Source organism: Bison bison, unplaced genomic scaffold (assembly GCF_000754665.1).
Source record: "Bison bison bison isolate TAMUID 2011002044 unplaced genomic scaffold, Bison_UMD1.0 scf7180017864172, whole genome shotgun sequence".
NCBI lineage: Eukaryota > Metazoa > Chordata > Mammalia > Artiodactyla > Bovidae > Bison > Bison bison.
Window position 1 is genome coordinate 2,559,049 of NW_011494744.1, and position 19,161 is coordinate 2,578,209.

Consider the following 19,161-nt stretch of genomic DNA (forward strand, 5'->3'; position numbering starts at 1 on the left):
GCTCAGTCGTGTCCGACTGCTAAAGCTGAAATTCTAATACTTTGGCCACCTCATGCGAAGAGTTGACTCATTGGAAAAGACTCTGATGCTGGGAGGGATTGGGGGCAGGAGGAGAAGGGGACGACAGAGGATGAGATGGCTGATGGCATCACCAGCTCGACGGACATGAGTTTGAGCAAGCTCCGGGAGTTGGTGATGGACAGGGAGGCCTGGCGTGCTGCGATTCATGGGGTCACAAAGAGTCGGACACAACTGAGTGACTGAACTGAACTAAATTGAGGACATTTAAGTTGCTTTCAGTTGTTTTTTCTCATGGATGCTGCTTCAGTGAATATCCTTGTGGCTTTATTTTTTTGCTTTTTTCTAATGACATCTTAGGGTGAATTTGCAAAAGTGAGGTACATGTTTATACATACTGCCAAGCTTGCCTTAACAAACCATACACATTTATATTCCACTGCTGCTGCTGCCGAGTCACTTCAGTCGTGTCTGACTCTGTGCGACCCCATAGACGGCAGCCCACCAGGCTCTCCCATCCCTGGGATTCTCCAGGCAAGAACACTGGAGTGGGTTGCCATTTCCTTCTCTAATGCATGAAAGTGAAAAGTGAAAGTGAAGTTGCTCAGTCATGTCCAATTTTTAGCAACCCCATGGACTGGTAGTACCTAATTTGTGAAAATTTGTTCTGTTGACGGTCTGAAGATATGGCTCTTTTTCAATGTTTGCCAATCTGAATGGTTAAAATAGCATCCTTTCTGGCATTTTGAATTTATTATTTTACTTTATTTCATTGACATTTCATTTCTGTCTGGGATTGATAATGGAGTAAGGAACAAGAAAAGATCCACCTTTGTTTTTCCAGGTAGTATGCCTGCTGTCCCAGCTGTCATTTATTGACAGTTCCTTTTTTTCCTTATTGATTTGAATCATTAGAATTCAGTATTGGTTGAAAGGTCATCTCTCTTGTTTCTCTACACTGAATTTCAAAGACTTATTTTTTAAAAAGGTAAAGGATTTCATTAGTAATTTTGTTTACATGTTACAATGATAGTTTTTTTGATATATTGGATTAAAATATATTAAAATTAACTTCACCTGTTTCTTATTTTTAGCTTTGTAAATGTAGATATTGGAAAATTTTAAATTACATGTGTGACTCATATTTATTGGGCAGCACACCTGTAGAACATGAGTCAACAAACTCTCTTTGTTTCGCCTGTGAGCTCAAGATGGTTTTTATGTTTTTAAGTGTTGTAAAAACACATACACAGAGAAGAATAGGTAATAGAGACTCTATGTGGCCCTCAAATCTCTTTGCAGAAAGTTTATTGACTTCTGTAGCCCAGAGAATTGTTTACCTTCTGAGACATCCAGTGACAAAGGAGGCATTTATTTCAGAGGAAGTCTATGTAGACATAACTGATTATTAAATTTTGTTCTTCTGTTGGAGATGATCACTGTAAAAGTAACAGTGAAAATAAGCATGTATATGGTCATACAGTCTTTACCCATTGGTCAGTTGTGTCCAATAAAGTAAAACAGAGTAAGTCATTGTTGTGACATGTTTTTGGGTACATCAAGGACTATCAGTTCCCTTCAAGTCTTCTCTTCTCTTTTCCAAACTAAATATTTTCACATCTCTACTCATATTTTATGCATAATGGACCACCATTATTCTTGTCTGCCTTTTTGGTACATGTGTCATCTCCGCAACATCCCGCTTAAATTTGTCTCTGAGAGTTAAAGAGAAAACATTTGGGTTGGTATGAGCAGTATAGAGCTCAGCAGCTCTGTGAACTCTCCATGGTTTGGGTGCCCTTCCTATTTAACAGCACAATAACATAGAATTATAGGACATTAGAGAAGTTGCCCTTATTTTATGACTGAGGTTAAGTGTTGAGATGGACTAGTGAGAGCCAGGCCAAGCAGAGAATCTGGATCCCCTGATTTTGGTCCTCAGGCTTGCATCCTCAGAGAGCAGCTTGCCTCTCTGGTGATTTTGGGGTCAAGGAGGAGAAATAATTATTAAACTTTTGGCTCCTGTTGTGTTTTGCTCTCAGCCAAAGTCTGAAGGTTGACCTATTTTGGAAGGACCTAAAGAAATTTGGTGTTAGTCCAAGGTTGAAGTAGCTTTGAGATTCCATGCCCATTGCTTTGAACACTGGGGACACCTAAGTAGTTTATTCCAAACTGTTTTGTGCCTTGTTAATAATGCCCCCTCGTGCTGTTTCTGCTTTTCTTTGAATTCCTCGGGTTTTGATTCAGGTCAGTGCTTTTTTGGTAATACTCCTCTTGTCAGTTATACTTTTCTTAGGTCCCTGCAGCTTGGCCATTAGGCACAGTTTCTTTGGCTTTATGCTTTAGGCTTATGTGTACATAAGAGGAAAATAAGAACCATACACTATGAAGTCCTTCTGTTTTTTTCTTAGAACATGTGTGCCTAGTGAAATAAACAGAATCATTCGTGTATCCAGCAGGTATGCCTGTACAGATTTGGAGTACAGTTTGTCAAACCATGGCCATTTCATTGAACTATGGAGAGCTTAATATCTATGTAAAGAATCAGCGACCACATACGTCAGCTGTTCTCTTAAGTGTTGTTGGGCCAGCAGAGTGAGAGGGGATGGAGACTGGGGTTCTCAACAGCACAAAGCCACTGAGGCATTTGATCACCTCTTTGAGGATATGCAGAACCCTTTGGAACAGTTTGTGTGTGGGCCACAAGCAGGTCATTGCTTGGTGTTCTCCAGAGCACCTCTGAGAACATGGAAGGAAGAAAGCATGGAAGGCATATTGTGTCTTCATGATGTGTTCTCAGACCTTCTGAACTTTAGAGTCCTCTGGGGGAAATCATAAAATAACACAGTTACAAACTACAATAGTTCTCTGAAGGAAAAATGGAGAATGCAGTGACTTTTAAAAAGAGGACTTCAGTTTAGACTGAGGATATAGAGTTTCTTTGAGAAAACAGGGATTAGGTAGAACTGATTATTGAGGAGTTAGCTAGAAAGTGTAGGGAAGCTATTTTCAACCAGAGGAATACCATGTGGGAAATAGTGAGAAAAGGGCTTTATTTCCTTTGAAGAAATGAAGGAAGTGTGGTTGGAATGTTGTGATGAAGGAGAAAATGATGCAGAAGAAACCTTGGAAAGAAATACAGTTTTTTTCCCTTCCCTCAATTGTTCTAGTCTCCCAGAGAGAGTAGATATAAAGGCATTTCTGTGGTGTTTGGGGTAAAGACAGAATGGAGTTGAGTCAAATAGAAGTATCAATTTAACATACTTCCAAATAGTTACTGATAAAACTAAAGCAAAGTCTTGCTTTGTGTTTTCTGCATTTGGCTCTTGATGATGAAAAGAGATTCAGCTAATCAGAATATTGAGGAATTTTCCTGACATTGCATCTTCATGCTTTTTAGTTCTGAAATAGCAGAGTTGAAATTGTGAGTGCTGGAAAGAGAGGTTCTCCCAAATGTTAGCACATGAACCAATCCCTGCATTCATACAAAATGCTAATCAACATCACTATGTAGGTAGCTTGGTTGCTAAGGTAATTCGAAGATAGTTACTACAAGTGGATGGTGAGAGAACAGAATAAGTGCGATAGAGGGCCTGCGTCCCGGTGCAGATGATCAGGTAACATTGAGATTATCAATCCATCTAATATTTGTTGCCCGTCTGTCTGTGGAAGAGTCTATACTCTCCGGCCTTGTGGGGCATCTAGAGAAGAAACCATTCTTGTTTTTGAGAAGACTGCAGTTTTTCAGAGGAGACGTGAGAACACAGATGTGAAACATTAAGTAATGGTAAAGACCATGAATTTGGGAACTAGACTTGCTGGGCTACCCCACCTCTTAGTTGTATGACCTTAAGCATGATGTTCAGCCTTTCTATTCCTTAGTTGCACCACCTGTAAAAGAGAGGTAATATGAGTACCTACTTCATAAAGTTGTGATGAGGACTAAAATGGATGAATCCATGTGTAGTACTTAAAATCATCCTGGCATACAGTAGGTTTATGAGTGATGTTATTTTTATTAAAGAAAATACAGATCAACTTATGGTTAATGACAAATGAGTAAAAGAAAATCCTAGGCATCCAGAGGAGGAATAGATTATCATGGGCTGGGGACTTCCCTGGTGCTGCAGGGGTTAAGACTTCACACTTCCATGGCAGGGACACAGGTGGGCTGTGCAAGAACTGAGTCTTAAAAGCTAGACAGGGATAAAAGAGGTAAGATAATGATAATTATTCTGGGGGCTAGAATAATGATAATTAGGATGGCAAATGTTTATTAAGGACTTGTTGTCAGCTAGGCAGTGAGTGGGTTACTATTTTCTGTGCTTAATCTTATTTTAAACTCCACAAGATAGGCGCCCTTATTAGCCCCATGTTAAAGAGTAAGAAATCAGAAGAGTGTAATTTGTTCACCATCACGTGTTAAAAGATAGGCCCACTGAACGGGAGAATTGGCACTGTTGAATGTAGGACAGTCAACAGAGAGAAAACCAGTTTGGTGTGGTGTTGATCTGATTAAAAACATGCAGAGTTTGGTATGTCCTCACATCTTATCTGAGAGGAAATTCCTCACGGGCACTTGACATTGTGGCTGGGGAGTTTGGGAAGAGTCTGAAGCTGCAGGTACACATCTCTTGAGAGTCAAGTTTATAGAGAGGAGGGAGAAGAAAGTGAAAAGCCATGAGTAAGTTCTGTCAGGAACCAGAAAGAAAGAGGCCATGGCAATAGAGATGAAGTGGAGTGAAGGACTGGCGTTGTGTCTGTGACCATGGCGGCTAAAGGAAAGAAGCTTCGAGCAACAACAGTCAGCACCTGCAGATACGCTAGGGTTACTGAGCAGTCCTTCATGGAGTAGAGATGCGTGTGGCTCTCTTGTCAAGTACAGGATCATAGTAATTTCTGTTGTTATCCTAATTCAAGGCCTTAGTATTGTAATGAAGTAGAAAGCAATCTGTTTTGCAGTGAATAAGTGTTATTCTATAAGGAAAAAGAATAATTCTGCCTCCTTAGCAGAGCCACTGTCATCGTTTTTGTTTCCATCCAGTCTTTATTCATATATATCTTTTTTGTGGGAGTATAATAATAGCAGAGTTACAGTTTTTTATTCTCCTTCCTCCCATGTTTCTGCTTAATTTTCTTATTTTTTAAGTAGCTGCCTCACCTATTATTACACCATAATTTACTTGCTTGTTGGTCATGTAGGCTATTATAAGTAATGCTTCTGTTAATATATCCTTTCGTATGATTCTTCTTTAGGATAAATTTGCAGCAGAAGCTTAACCAGAGTTGAAAGAAATGAAAGTCCTAATGACTCCGGATTTGATATCACATGGCTTCCCAAACCAATTTTCTTTATGAAGTTTATGCTAATTTGGACATCTGCAGCACATTTTTTTGCTTAGTTTTAAGTCAGATGAATGGTACATTGCAGTTGTGGACTTACCTTTTTGCCTATGTGTTTGGAATGTAATGGACCCCTACAGAAGCCAGAAAGCACATTGATCTGACTCTTGTACTTGAAGTTTAAACCTTTTCCTCTTGGGTCCTCTTTGTCTGTTGAATCTTGGGTATTTTTTGACATCATCTCCAGTCATTTTCTGCCTTACCTTCTCTGGCCACACTGACTCCTTTGCTCTTCCTTGAAGTACACAAAGTCTTCTCAGGGTCTTAGTCTTTTGTCTGAAACTTCCTTTTGTCTGAAACCGTCTTGACCCAGATTTCTAAATGGATTGCTCCTCTCTTCCCATAGACAGACTCTGCTGAAATGTCACCTTCACAGAGAGATCTTTCCTGACTTCCGTATCTCAAATAGCAGCCCCTCTCTTCTCTTGCTGTCTAGTCCTCACTCTCATTTTATTTTTATTTTCCACCCTCACTATTTATTTTTCCTTGTGATAAGGTATACTTATCACAACCTGAAAAAAAAATTGTATGTGTTTTTTTGTTTTCCACCTTGGAGTGTAAATTTGATAAGACCAGGGATTTTGTTCTCTGCTCAGTACCTTACACACCTGCGTCAGTGGCTAGCCCTCAGATATTTGCTCAATGAGTGGATTTTATCTTTGCGAATGATGAGTTCATTACTTGTGCAGAGAGAAGCAGAGTCCATCAGATGTTAGAGCTGCCCTAAAGAGCATCTCATTCTAATCCAGCCTTTATTTTAAGCTGGGACTCAAAGACGTGATGTGTCTTTTGCTAAGAGCACACAGCTCTTATTAGATAGACTTGAACCTGGCTGACCAGTAGTATATACTATTTCACCTGGTGAATTATCAAAAAAAGTAGTTTTTGTTTTGCTAGGGTGTGTAATTTGTGGGAAGGGTAAATAGACCTAAAGTATATAGTCTGATAACTTATGCTATTATTTGGAAGGCTGGATTTTATATAAAACTTAGCAACTTAAGCTATATGATCCATGGTCATGCTTTCATAGCTATTTAAAACTGAAAGTGATCCTTGGCTTTTTCCTGAGTTCTTCTCTTCTGTTGGTCACACTTAACTAGCTGAGGATATTTCCAAAGAGCTGGTTTAGGTGAAGGCTATAGGTCTGAGCTGCCCTTTAGCTGTAGCTTAACCAGAAGATCCTGCCTCTTGGGTGATGCCACGCTGTTTCTGCATGTGAGTGCATTGCTCTGTAGGCAAGGTCTTTGACTGCAAGGATCAGAGAGTTCATTTGTGCTCCTTCAAATTAAGGTTATGGTTATGAGGAACAAGGAAAGCCCCAAAATAGGAGCCATGATACAACCAGGTGTCATGGAGACTGTGCTCGGGGGTGGCAGGCTGCAGAGATTTGAACAGTAGGCACTATTAATTCTTCCTTGTAATGTTCCGCATCATCATGAGTCAGCTCTTCTCTGCATATGTGCTCCTTTCTGTGCTTCCAGGGGGCAAATTGATTTCATATTTCTAGTTGGAGTCCGGAGAGAGGGAATCGGATCAGTTCAGTTCATCTTTTAACCCTTTGCTGTGACATAGGCCATCCTAATGGTAATGACCTTAGAATCCTTGCTGCTGCTGCTGCTGTTGCTTCAGTCGTGTCCGACTCTCTGTGACCCCATAGACGGCAGCCCAGCAGGCTCCCCCGTCCCTGGGATTCTCCAGGCAAGAACACTGGAGTGGGCTGCCATTTCCTTCTCCAATGCATGAAAGTGAAAAGTCAAAGTGAAGTCACTCAGTCGTATCCGACTCTTCGCGACCCCATGGACTGCAGCCCACCAGGCTCCTCTGTCCATGGGATTTTCCATGCAAGAGTACTGGAGTGGGTTGCCATTGCCTTCTCCGTAGAATCCTTGAGTGCTTAATAAAAAATAAAACAAAGCAAATGGCATAGTTCTGCTTCCTTGAGCATGGTGCTGTGCATGTGGGAAGATTAGGTTGGGCATAGCAAACTTTTGTGACAGTATATGTGTTTCTCATAACCTCCCTCATCACCTCTTGGGAGAATAGCCCACATCCAAAGTTGCTATTACTGGAGTGACAAAAAAAGTCTGCCTACCCTCAGCCTCTGCCCCTGGTTCTGTACCAAGCAGCTGCTCCCCATGCTGCCAACAGTCTCACCTCCTGTGGTGGGGCTGAGGCCAGGGACAGGAGTTGGCATCTTCTGGGCAGTGAGCACAGCTGCACTACCCCTGCTGGCAGAGACCTCTGGGGCAAAGGCAAGGCCAGCAGCCAGCTGCAGATGTTGGACAGGCAGTTGGCCACATGGCTCTGAAACTGTGTTGAGACGTCGGTGGTGCTGGCATCCTCAGCCCACACGAAAGCCAGCGTCGGCCCCAGCAGTTCAGGTGCACAACCAGGTAGACAGAACAGTGACAGTCATGCATGTTTATGCAAGAGTGACCCGTGGGCCTTGCTCTCTGACTCTTGCCCACTTTGGATAAAGTATGTACTTCTAAGCGGCATTTCTGCTGATTGTGTATTTTCTCCACACTGGTCAAGCCGACTTAACTGCTAGTCCTTGTGACCAAGGTCATGCAGTCGTGGAAGTTTACACAATACCAACATAGTTTGTGAACCTGGCATAAACCCGGCCACGTAGGATTCACATTGACTTTGAGCTGACTAGGTAAGCAGCTGCTGTTTAAGGAATAGGAAAGAGAGCTCTTCTTGAAAAGGGCAAAATAGGTCATTGTGAAGCTGCAGTGGGCTGGACTCACAGCATCATTCCTTTTTCCTTCAGTTTGTCTAAATCTGGCTTTTGAAAGGAAAGTTTTCAAACTTCACATTTTTTTTCCTTGTAGCGTAACTTGGATGGAAATAATTCAGTGTTGTTTTAGGCCCAGATTCCAAGTTTTTCCACCTTCTGAGTTACATAAACTGATCAAGTTGGGAACCTAATGGAGTTTTAGCCTGTACTTAACCTTTTGCAGTTTGTAAGCTTTTGAGTAATACTTGGCCTTTTTTTTTTTTTTTTTAACATAGTTCCTGGCTTATAAAACTCATAGTCTTTGATGAATTATGAACCCTTTTTTAATATTTAATTGATAGAATTTTCATTCTCAGGATTAATTTTCTTATAAAAAATACGGAAATTGCAGAGCAGCAGGAGTGGGCTTTTTGTTCTGTTTTGTCCTGTTTTGACAGATGGAGCAGTTATATTGTTGCTTTTAACAGCCTAGCACACCCTCAGTTTAAACTGTTCCATTAAATACCTCTTTCTTTTGCATTGTATTACAGATGTAAGAGTTAGTGTTTGATTTTAAAACATTAATAATTTGAGAGACTGTATAGAAAGAAACAGGCAGTAGGAATGTACAGACCATGGAACAAAGCCAAGTAGCCACTTGACTAACAGAGACACCGTGCCCTCTGTCTTAGCAGGACCTGTTGTGCTATCCCCAGGCAGAGGTGCTGGGAAGGGGCAATGTTTTTTAAATTTGGAGAAGCCAGAGTTAAGTCCGATGAGAACTTTGTTTTGGAGACAGTGAAATGTAGGAACCCAAATGCCAGGTGCAAATTTGGTAGGCTGAGGCAGAGAGAATGTTTTAGAAGAGGGTGTGGCTTGGCGCAGGACTTGCTGACAGGAGTTGGGGTAGGGCTAAGACCGTCAGCCAGCGAGCCCAAGAGAGGATGTGTCATTTGAAAGAGTTCAGAATGGGAAGCTGACTGGGAGGATCTCGGGAAACATCTTGAAAGCTGAGAGCACAGACTTGGGTTGTCTTCCAAAATAGAACAGATAGACTTCATCTTGAGAAAGGGAAGCCGTGACACCAAGAAAACCTCTTGGCAGCAGCGTTAAGAACTCATCAGAGCAGTGTTAAAGTGCACGGAGGAGAAATTAGATTGTCAAAGTTCAGGCAGGGTACAAGCAGGGTCGGACTAAAGCTTCATCTGCAGGGAAGTGTCTCCTGGGTTACAGTGGAGAATTTGCCAATTGTCTAATGAGACAGAACAACAAGCAGTGGAGCAGGAACTAGATATTTGTGGACTCAGTCATGGGCACCAGCAGTTACCAGCTAGATGACCTTGAGCAAGTTATTTAATCCCTGAACCTCAGTTTACTCATCTGAATTAATACTATTTATTATTATTAAAAGGATTATATGAGACAGTGTACATATGCATCAGTTTCGTAGAGGTTAAATAATATTAGTGTCCTTCCCCCAGTTGAAAATATGTTGCTCAGTAAAAATAAAACTGCCCAACTAGTTTGACCAGTTCCTTCCCACACCCCTAGTCTGATCTCAGTTTTCTTGGTCAGGTGCTTGTTGGAACTGACTGTGACTAGAACTGACAGATTTGGCAGACTTCACAAGGACCTCTTTATATAGGGAATGTGTGGTTATGTAAACACAACAGACTTTAAGCCCGAATGCCCCAGGTCACTGCCCTGGACTGCAGGACTTTACTAAGAACACAGGAAGCAGACTGCCAGTTCTGAGGTGGTTCACTACCCATCAGACTTTTCTTGTCCTCTCTCCCCTTCCTCCACACCTCCTGCCAAGCAGCAAGCCCACCAAGCCACGGTTACTAGTGTAATAGAAAACACAAAACAGGCTTGAACCAAAATGTTTTCCCCTCAGCTCTATGTAGCAAAGATAGCCAAAGAACTATGTTTGGTTCCAAATCTCAGGGAAGTGTTTAGGAATCCATGGGCAGTACCTGCTGAGCCATCTCTGCATCTTAATTAGGCTAAATCCTTCCCTTGGAATGTCCTCCTCCAGTTTTTCATGGAAGACTTGTCTCCTATGCCACCACCGACAGAAAGTCTTCCCTGGTTTCTTCCTCCATGTCTTCTTCACTGAAAGATCTGTCTTCCTTCTATGAAGTCCAACTTTTTAAAATACATTTTAGAAAATACTTCTAAGAACCCTGAATGCATTGTTCCTAGGTTAGAGTTTTCTTGATACTTATTCTTCATGATCTTCATGTACTGGTTTATAAATTTCTGGAGTACAAGGATTTGCTCATGCTAGAATTCCCCTGCATTGCCTAGGGTGCATAGTGAGTGTTCAGTACATCTTGGAGATCAGATGTTCTCATGCAAGATGGGGATGAATAAGGAATCCACTTCAGAGATCTACCATGCTCTCCAGGCAGCAGGCAGGGGTGATGAACTGCTTCATCCTTTCTCACCTGCCACCCGCAATCACATACTCTTAACTAATAAACTCTATTCCCTGGTTTCCAAAGAAGTCAATCCTTTGACCCTTCCAAGTCTTGGCCTGTGCTGTTTCCTGAACTTGGACTGCCCTGCCTTCCTAGAAAAGCAATTAACATCCAGCCCGGATATGCCCTTTACAGTATGGCTTTCCTGATGTTTGGGCCTCTCTGCTATATTTGTTTCTCCTCAGTGTTTTCTTCGATATAACCCCAATCTTAACAATTTTCTTGTGTTCCTTAGTCACTTATTTACAGGTTGAGTTTCTCCAGGGCAGGATTTCTTTCTTGGCTTATTTATCTTCATAGCTTTAGTGCCTAGTGTCCTACCCTGAAACTTCCTAAACATTTTTGGTTCTGTTGAATTGAATCCAAAGGCAAAGACTCCTGAAGCAAACCAAATAGGTCCTCTGACCTGAAAGCCAAGGTCAGGGAGAATGTTTGGAGCAGACTCCCTGTGCCAGAAAACATCTGAACTCACACAGCTCTGGCTGGAGAGGTGTCCTTCAGGTCTCTCTAGGAAGGTCACAGGAAATCAGGGAGAGCCTGGATTCTGTGCAGGGTGTGAGCTCTCTCTCTGTCCAGACCTTGGATCCTTCCTTCTGGTACTGATTTCCTCTCACCAGAAACTGGCCCGCCCTGATCGGTCACCATTTTCTGAATGCAGCTGCAGCTCAGGGCACAGCTGTGCAAGTTGGAATTGTTTTCAAACCATTGTAGTTGATAACTTAAACATATAAATCACTAAGAACGTTAGTTGATTTTAAGAAATATTAGGTCTTTCAAAAGATCACACACTTCTTTAGAGATTGAGAGAGTATATTACCCTCTTTGCCAGAAGGACCTTGTGGTTCTAGTTTTTTTCCACAAATTTTTATTTTGAAAAATTTAAAAGCCTACAAAAAGTATAAGAGTACAGTGAACGCCTATATAGCCTTCCTCTAGATTCACAATTGTTAGCATTTTGCTTCATTTGCTTTTTCTTTTTTCATGTCAGTATGTGTAAGTGTATGTATGTGAAAGTGTTAGTTGCTCAGTTGTGTCCAAGTTTGCAATCCCGTGGGCTATAGCCTGCCAGGCTCCTCTGTCCATAGAATTCTCCAGTCAAGAATACTAGAGTGGGTTGCCGTTCCCATTTCCAGGGGATCTTCCTGATCCAGGGATCAAACCTGGGTCTCCTGCATTGCAGGCAGATTCTTTACTGGCTGAGCCACCAGGGAAGCCTGTGTATGTATATCCACCTATATTTATTTATTTGTTTTTGGCTTCTCTGGGTCTTCCCTGCTGTGTGGGCTTTGTCTGGTTGCAGAGATCTGAGGCTGCTCTCCAGGTGCCATGTGCGGGCTTCTCGTTGCAGTGGCTTTACGGAGCACAGGCTTTAGGGTGCAAAGGCTTCAGTAGTTGTGGCTTCTGGGCTCTAGAGCACAGGCTCAGTAGTTGTGGCTCATGGGCTTAGTTGTTCCACAACATGTGGAATCTTTCTGGATCAGGGATCAAACGCATGTCTCCTGCACTGGCCAGCAGATTCTTTACCACTGAGCCACCAGGAAAGCCCCTGTGTTTTTTGATGAATCGTTTGAGAGTAAATTGTAGACATTAAGACTGTCACCTCTAAATACTTCCCCATATCTTCTGAGAGCAAGAGGTATCCAGATTGTTTTAGTCATGTCCTTTAGAGTTTTTTCTTTTTTTAGTAATTTTCTGGTGGAGTCCTTAAAAATCCAAGATCCGGTCAAAGTGTTGCCATACATTTAGTTGTCATATCTCTTTAGTCTTCTATAATTTAGACAGTTTCCTAGGCCTTTTGTCTTTTGTGTCTTTTGGTGGGCTTATGTTGGATGCTCTGTGGACTATCACTTAATTTGAATGATCGGTTATTTCCTTATAATGAGATGCAGGGGAAACACTGTTAGCGGTGACATGCTGCACCAAGGACATAATACGAGAGGCACATTAAGGTCAGTCGGCCCTGTTGTTGGTGACGCTCAGTGTGATCATTTGGTTATGGTGTTGTTGGCCAGGTTCTTCCTTTGTGAAAGAACCTTTTTGTCCCTTTGCAAATACTAATTAATCTTTGATGTGATACCTTAAGATTGCATAAGTAACTTGTATCTCCTCCCAAACTTACCCAATGCTTTTAACATCCACTGAAGATTCTTGCGTAAGTTGATGATTACTGTGAGGATGATGTTCATTTTATTAAAATCTCATTTAGTGAAATCTGCTGTTTAACTCCCTCAAGAGCCTTCATTCTGTTACCTAAAAATACATTGAAAACTGATAAGTCTTTACTAAATATGAAAATTTGGTTGACCTAAATAAAACTAAACTTCTTCTGATTATTTTGAAATTCATCGTTTTAACTCTTCTTAATAGAGTTTTTTTTTTTTTTTTTTTAGCTGAGATTGTTTGGTTTTATAAGCTCTTCTTAATATAGTTTTTGTGCGCTCTAGGATGGATGTATCTGCATAGACCTTAAATTGTAGGACTAAAGCACAGGTGACCACTTCCTGCCACTAAACCACTGTCGAATGATCACTGTCACAAAAGTGACAAATAATAAATAGGCAAGTACTTGTTTGCTAATGGTATTAAAATATTTATGTCATCATTTTTAGGTGAGACAATACAAGTTAATGGGTAAAGAATGAGGCCACTGGAAGCTGACCTAAGTTTCAATCCCAAATTTAATCTCTAGGTTTTAATCTGAGGTATCCCATAACCTCTCAGAGCTTCAGTTTTCCTCATCTGTAAAATGGTAATAATAACAACAACTGTATTTACTTCAGAATTACTGTGAGGTAAAGTGTGTATTTTTAGCAAAGCAGATCCTGTATTGTAAGCACTTAATAACTGGTGTTTGTGGTGGTAAAGTTGGTGGTGACTGTTACTTGTGCTAGGGATCAAATATAAAAAAATGTAACATGAAAAATTATGTATTCAGGAACTTAGGAAGCTTTGTTTTTGAAAGGTAGCCAAGGACATTTTGGAGATTGTGGTAATGTGTTCTCAGGTGTTAAGGGGGAAATTTTTTTTAATTTATCCTTCAAAAGCCTGGCCAAACAAAATGGAATTATCCTCTTACGTCCCTGCCCTCATGCCATACCTGTTTCCCCAGAGAAGCGCGTTGGTCAGTTCAGGCTTGTCCCCAAATCCCTCACAGTCCTCCTCTTCCTCCCCAGCCTCTTTGGCCCTAGTGGGAAAGCAAGCCATTTCCTGCCACCCGTTCTGCCCATAACCCAGGGTGGGGATGGTGACCATGCCAGGAGTTCCTACTGCTTCCTCAGAGCCCAGATTTCCACCCACAGACTGGCTCTGAGTTGAGGGCCTCCCATAGCTCATCACACTTCATAGGTACTTGGGTAAGAAGGTCACCATTTCTGAAACTTGAATTTTATAATCCTATAATCTCTTGGCTGGCTCAGATGGCACGGGAAGATGGAGGGAGTTATAATTTTGAGGCCAAGTTTTTTTTTCTTAACACCTTTCAAACCAAACTAACAGAAGAACCTGCCATCATTGTGACAGTTTCAGGAGTTTGATTTTTAGGTATAATAGGCTTTTATTTAAAGACTGTATTAAAATCAACAAATAGTACCATATTGGATCATTCTGTCTCCTGATAAGACTAGCTAATAATATACGAAAGCAAATATTCAGTTACCTTATTGTTTGTTTACGGTAATATTCAAGCTGTTATTCAAAAACCTTTAAGGTTTTCCTTTAGTATTTAGATTACTTCCCTTTATTCACCAAATGCTTACAAATGCAAAGAAGAGAGTATATCTCATTCATTTGAACTCTGATTTTTATAATGAGACCGTATGCAGGACTCAGTTTAATTTTACATATCACAGGGACTTACTTCCCTGGTGGTCCAGTGGCTAGGACTCCCTGCTCCCAATGTAGGGGGACCGGGTTCAATCCCTGATTAGGGAACTAGATCCCACAGGCCATAGCTAAGACCTGGAACAGCCAAAATAAATAAATATTTAGAACAGTTTACATAACAAAAATAACTGAAGATGCAATAAAAGAAAAATTGACACTTGCACAATATCCTAGTTTTCAAAGCACCTTACATATGTCATCTACAGAGATGACTCTGTAAGATAATCAGGACAAATAACTAGTTTCTTCATTTTATAGATAAAAGAGACAAGATTCCTAAACTTTAGCATTCTAGTCCATGATTTCACCACTTAACTGGGTATTGGAACAGTCACCATCAAACAAGTCACTTAATCACTCTTCAGGTTTCCTTTCTTTCTTTCCGGTTGCTCTGGGTCTTTGTTGCTGTGGGGGGGCTACTCTTCATTAGGGCGCAGAGGCCTCTCATTGCAGTGGCCTCTCTTGCTGTGGAGCACAGTATGTGGTGGGACTCAGGCTCCAGTAGTTACCTTTCAAGGGCTCTAGAGCATGGGCTTAGTCTTTGTGGCACAGGGGCTTAGCTGCTCAGCAGCATGTGGAATCGTCCCAGACCAAGGATCAAACCTGTGTCCTCTGCATTGGCAGGCAGATTCTTATCCACTGTACACCAGAGAAGTCCCTCTTCAAGTTTCTTTAACTGTAAAACAGAATTTAAAGTAGTGCTTGCCTCACAGAGTGTTGTGAAGATGAAACAAGTTAATACACATAAGGCACTTAGAAACAGCACCTGGTGCATAGCAGATGCTCAATAAATGTTAGCTACTATTATTACTACACAGCTAGTAAGTGTGAGGACTAGGACCCCAGTCTAGGCGTGCTGACTCCCTAATCCAGAGCTCTGTCTCCAGTACCATGTGGAATTTGCCTTTCAGTAAATCATTGATTTAATTTCCATCTCATGTTGACCTTATCATTCTTGAAGGCATCTTTTTCTGCTTTGTTTGCTTTGACCTCAAATTTCTGAAGATCAAAAGGGGAATGTGTTTGAAGTTTTCTTCCTTCCTGGTTTTTTTTTAATCCCCTGACTTCTGTTGTCACCTGGGTTTGGTTGACCTTGAGATATCAGAAAGTGTTTTAGTAGGTGAATGTCTCATAAAGTTGTTTTCATGGGTTTGTTGGGGTTTCTCTGAATTTTACTTTGGTTGAAAGGCCTGGGGTAGGAGGCAGGGTTGGCTGCACTTGAGTTACACCCCTTCTCTGTGGTGCTAAGAGAATGTCTGAGAGTAGCATTACTGAGAGTAGCAGCTTCAGGGAGTAGAGATCATTTGTTGTAAAAGAGCCATTCTGAAGAAATCGGTAAAGTATTATGGCATATTCTCTGGGAAAGGAAAAGAAGTTGTAGATCTTTTTCTTGGTAATAACATTTGTAGCAGGCTTTTACTTGTGATTCCCAGTTGTTTTTGCTCTGTCCACCACCAGTGTTGACATTTATGGCTGTGAAACAGGCCTGAGTGAAAAATCTGTGCACTCTTGTGGTGGCTACTCAGCTGCTATGGGGTGATACCCTCCCTTTCCTCTGATGCCCAAGTTGAACCCAGTGTGGGATGTGATGCAGAAGATTGTAGGAGGCAGGTAGCAATGTACAGGAAAGGTGCAGCCAGCTCCATGGCCCTGCAGAGGCAAGGAGCTAGCTCAGCTAGTGCACTGAGCTGTCCATCCCTAGGCCTTTTTGATGTGCCTGATGCATTTACTGTGCGCAGACAGGGTCCTCTCCAAAAACAGGATGTTCAGTATGCCTCTCAGGATCTTTATGGAAGATTTGCACCAAGATTTAACTTGGTGAGGCAGGAGATTTGAGAAGACGTGCCGAGACCTCCTCTCTGTGATCTTTGCATTTTTTAACCCACTGACCTTTAATACTGTCCTTGGCAAGTTTAATTAATGTTCTCACATGAAATGAAAACACTGAACTTTTAATAGATTCCCTGGGGCTTGGTAATCATTTAATATTATTTCCAAAAGAGAGAGGGTATGAAGAAATGATGTATTATCCTTTCTGGTTTTTCAGTTAAGTTCTATTGTTCTTGCCTGGCCACCTGCTGTATTCTTTAGCCCATCCAGCCTGGAAGCGAAGCCCAGGAAACAACTCTGGGTCCTGCCATGCCGGCAGTCTCATTCTTGTGGCTCCATACCCATTCCTGTGGGCTTGGTGCTTTCCCTTGCATCCTGTCGTCTGCCTGTTGTGTTGGCCACTCCTGGTGTGCTGCCTCATGGTTGATCTTTCTCCTGTTGTGTTTCCTTGGATGCTCTGTATCGTAGATGAGGAGTTGGAGGAGAAGATAAAGAGCACCCATTATTCATTGTCCACCGCCGCTGTCATCACATGCTGCTCAGGACTCCAGAGAGCTTTGCGTCTAGGCCAGGCGATGAGCCTCTCTGATGTGTGAGAAGCTTCTGAGTGTGGTTGTTCTTATCCTTCTTCGCCACTTACATCTTTCCGGCCCTCAGAGTGCCAGGGGAGGGCCTTATTTCTGATGATTTCCTTTGAGGTCACTAGCAGGACGGGGAGTAGAGGTGACAGCTGAGAGACTTAGCAAAGCTAAAGGGATTGTAGAGAGGTCAGACAGTTGAACTCAAGCTTAGATTAACTCACGATGGACCTTTGCTTAGCTGCCAGTGAGGCAGCGTGTGCCCAGAGCTCGCCCCTTCAACACCTGTTGTCCTCTTGGACGTCTTTGCTGATTCTCTCAAGTCAGCTTCCTTGCTTGTCTGGGCTCCCACAGTACTTTATATTTCCATTTATCTCCCTCAGCTTTGTAGCAAGTAGTTAGTTGTTTTAAAGTCTGTTTCTTCTACCGTGTAAGTCTCCAGACAGCTAGAACTTAGTCTGTTTCTCTCACTATTCCTCATAATCCGTAGATTGTGTGTCATTTGTAACAGTTGCTCAGTAAATCTTACTGAATGGGACAAAGCTCAGCATGTCCATGGACATCCTGCAGCTCATGTCCGTGTTTGCAGATCATGTACTCAGCTGTGAGGCAGGAGAATATCCTTGAAGAAACAGAGCATCACCATCAGATATGACATATAAAGACAACACTAGCCTATTGTTGAGCTTCTTTTGTTTTTTTTTTGACAACTTTGGTTGAGATATAATTCTCAGTTCACCCATTTAAAACGTACGGTTCAGTGGTTTCCAGTATGTTAACAGAGTTATGCAGTCACCAGCATAATCAATTTTAGCAGATTTTCATCATTCCCAGAAGAAACACAGTATCTATTCCCTCCACTCCCCCAGCCCTGGATGGTAGACCACTAATCTATTTTTGTCTCTATAGATTTGCCTGTACTGGGCATTCCATAAAATATATAGTATTTTGTGCTTGGCTCCTTTCAGTTAGCATAGTGTCTTCAGCACACATCCAGGTTGAAGCACGTGTCAAGCCTAGAGCTTTATGGAAATTGGAGGCCGGGTGATGCTTGTTTCAAGAGCGGCTGTGGCTCAGGCCAGTGGTGAACCTCTTGTTGTTGAGTCACTAAGTTGTGTCCAACCCTCGTTAAAGTTGACCAAACTATATAATGAAAACTCCATAGATGTGACTTGAACTTGCTTCCCTGAGTCATTTTAGAAATCAAGGTAAAATTTATGAGTATCTAATAGAGTGCCTGGCACATGAGGGTCTCAGGGACTATTTCTTCCCTGTGTCCCACTTCAGGTTCTTAGGTTTTAGTAAGAACTTACCAAAGTGAAACAATAGATGAGTTTTTAGTTGGTACTTGGAGTTTAATTTACTAACTCCTCCCCCCACCCTTTTGTTTTTGTCTCCCCAAGGCTATGCCTTTCTGCTGTTCCAGGAAGAGAGCTCGGTACAAGCTTTGATAGACGCCTGCCTAGAGGAAGATGGGAAACTGTACCTGTGTGTGTCAAGCCCCACCATCAAGGATAAACCAGTAAGTAACTTGCAGCCAGCTGTTGCTTTTCCAGAGCATGTATGCAATCAGAATAGCTGGTCACCTTCCCCTTGTCATGAGAATACTGGGAGCTAGGATCCTCTTACCCAGGGTGACCTCGCTGTGCTGTAGTGCTGGACTGCTGCTGACGGGGAACTAATAACAAATTTCTCAGTTTTTGGTTTTATACCTTTGAGACTACATGTAAACAAATGTGCCCTTGTCTTTCACTTTACAGTTCTTTTAAGCTAATTCCTATTGAGAAACTCTGAATTGAGGTAAATAATGCCCTTAGTGGTTTTGGCAGCTGGTTTCTGTCATTATTTCAGATCAAGAGCAGGAGTGATTTATTTATTTTTTAAAAATAAAAGATCAAAATCTTCGATGTTTATGTGCCTTTGAATGCAAAGCTTTGTGCTGGGTGGTACCCACAGCTGGCTAAATAGAGCCTTCTGGGCCAGGGGCTTACACTCTAGAGTGGATAGCTTCAAACAGAGAAGGGGAGGGGAAAGATGGAGAACATGGACCCAAAGCCGTAAATAATGCACACTTCTACAGAATTTGTGATTGAGTCTGTGGTTTCTGAGCCAAAGAGTGTGAGTGAATAAGTCACTGGGTGAGAAAGGAAGACTACTTCCTTTCTCCTGACAGAGGGGATATCAGTGGAAAAGAGGCAAGACTGTTCAGGGCAGAATAAAAAACTTGAATAATACAGCAGAAGTA

At 41.8% G+C, this 19,161-nt stretch overlaps 1 protein-coding gene across 1 annotated transcript in view; it reads left to right on the forward strand.

Annotated features, from left to right (window-relative positions):
* CPEB3 (cytoplasmic polyadenylation element binding protein 3) overlaps positions 1-19,161 on the forward strand; it is a 158,330-nt gene that overhangs the window by 83,069 nt on the left and 56,100 nt on the right. Inside the window, 1 exon segment of the mRNA XM_010842220.1 lies at positions 18,320-18,438. Within this exon segment, the coding sequence (XP_010840522.1) occupies positions 18,320-18,438 (119 nt within the window).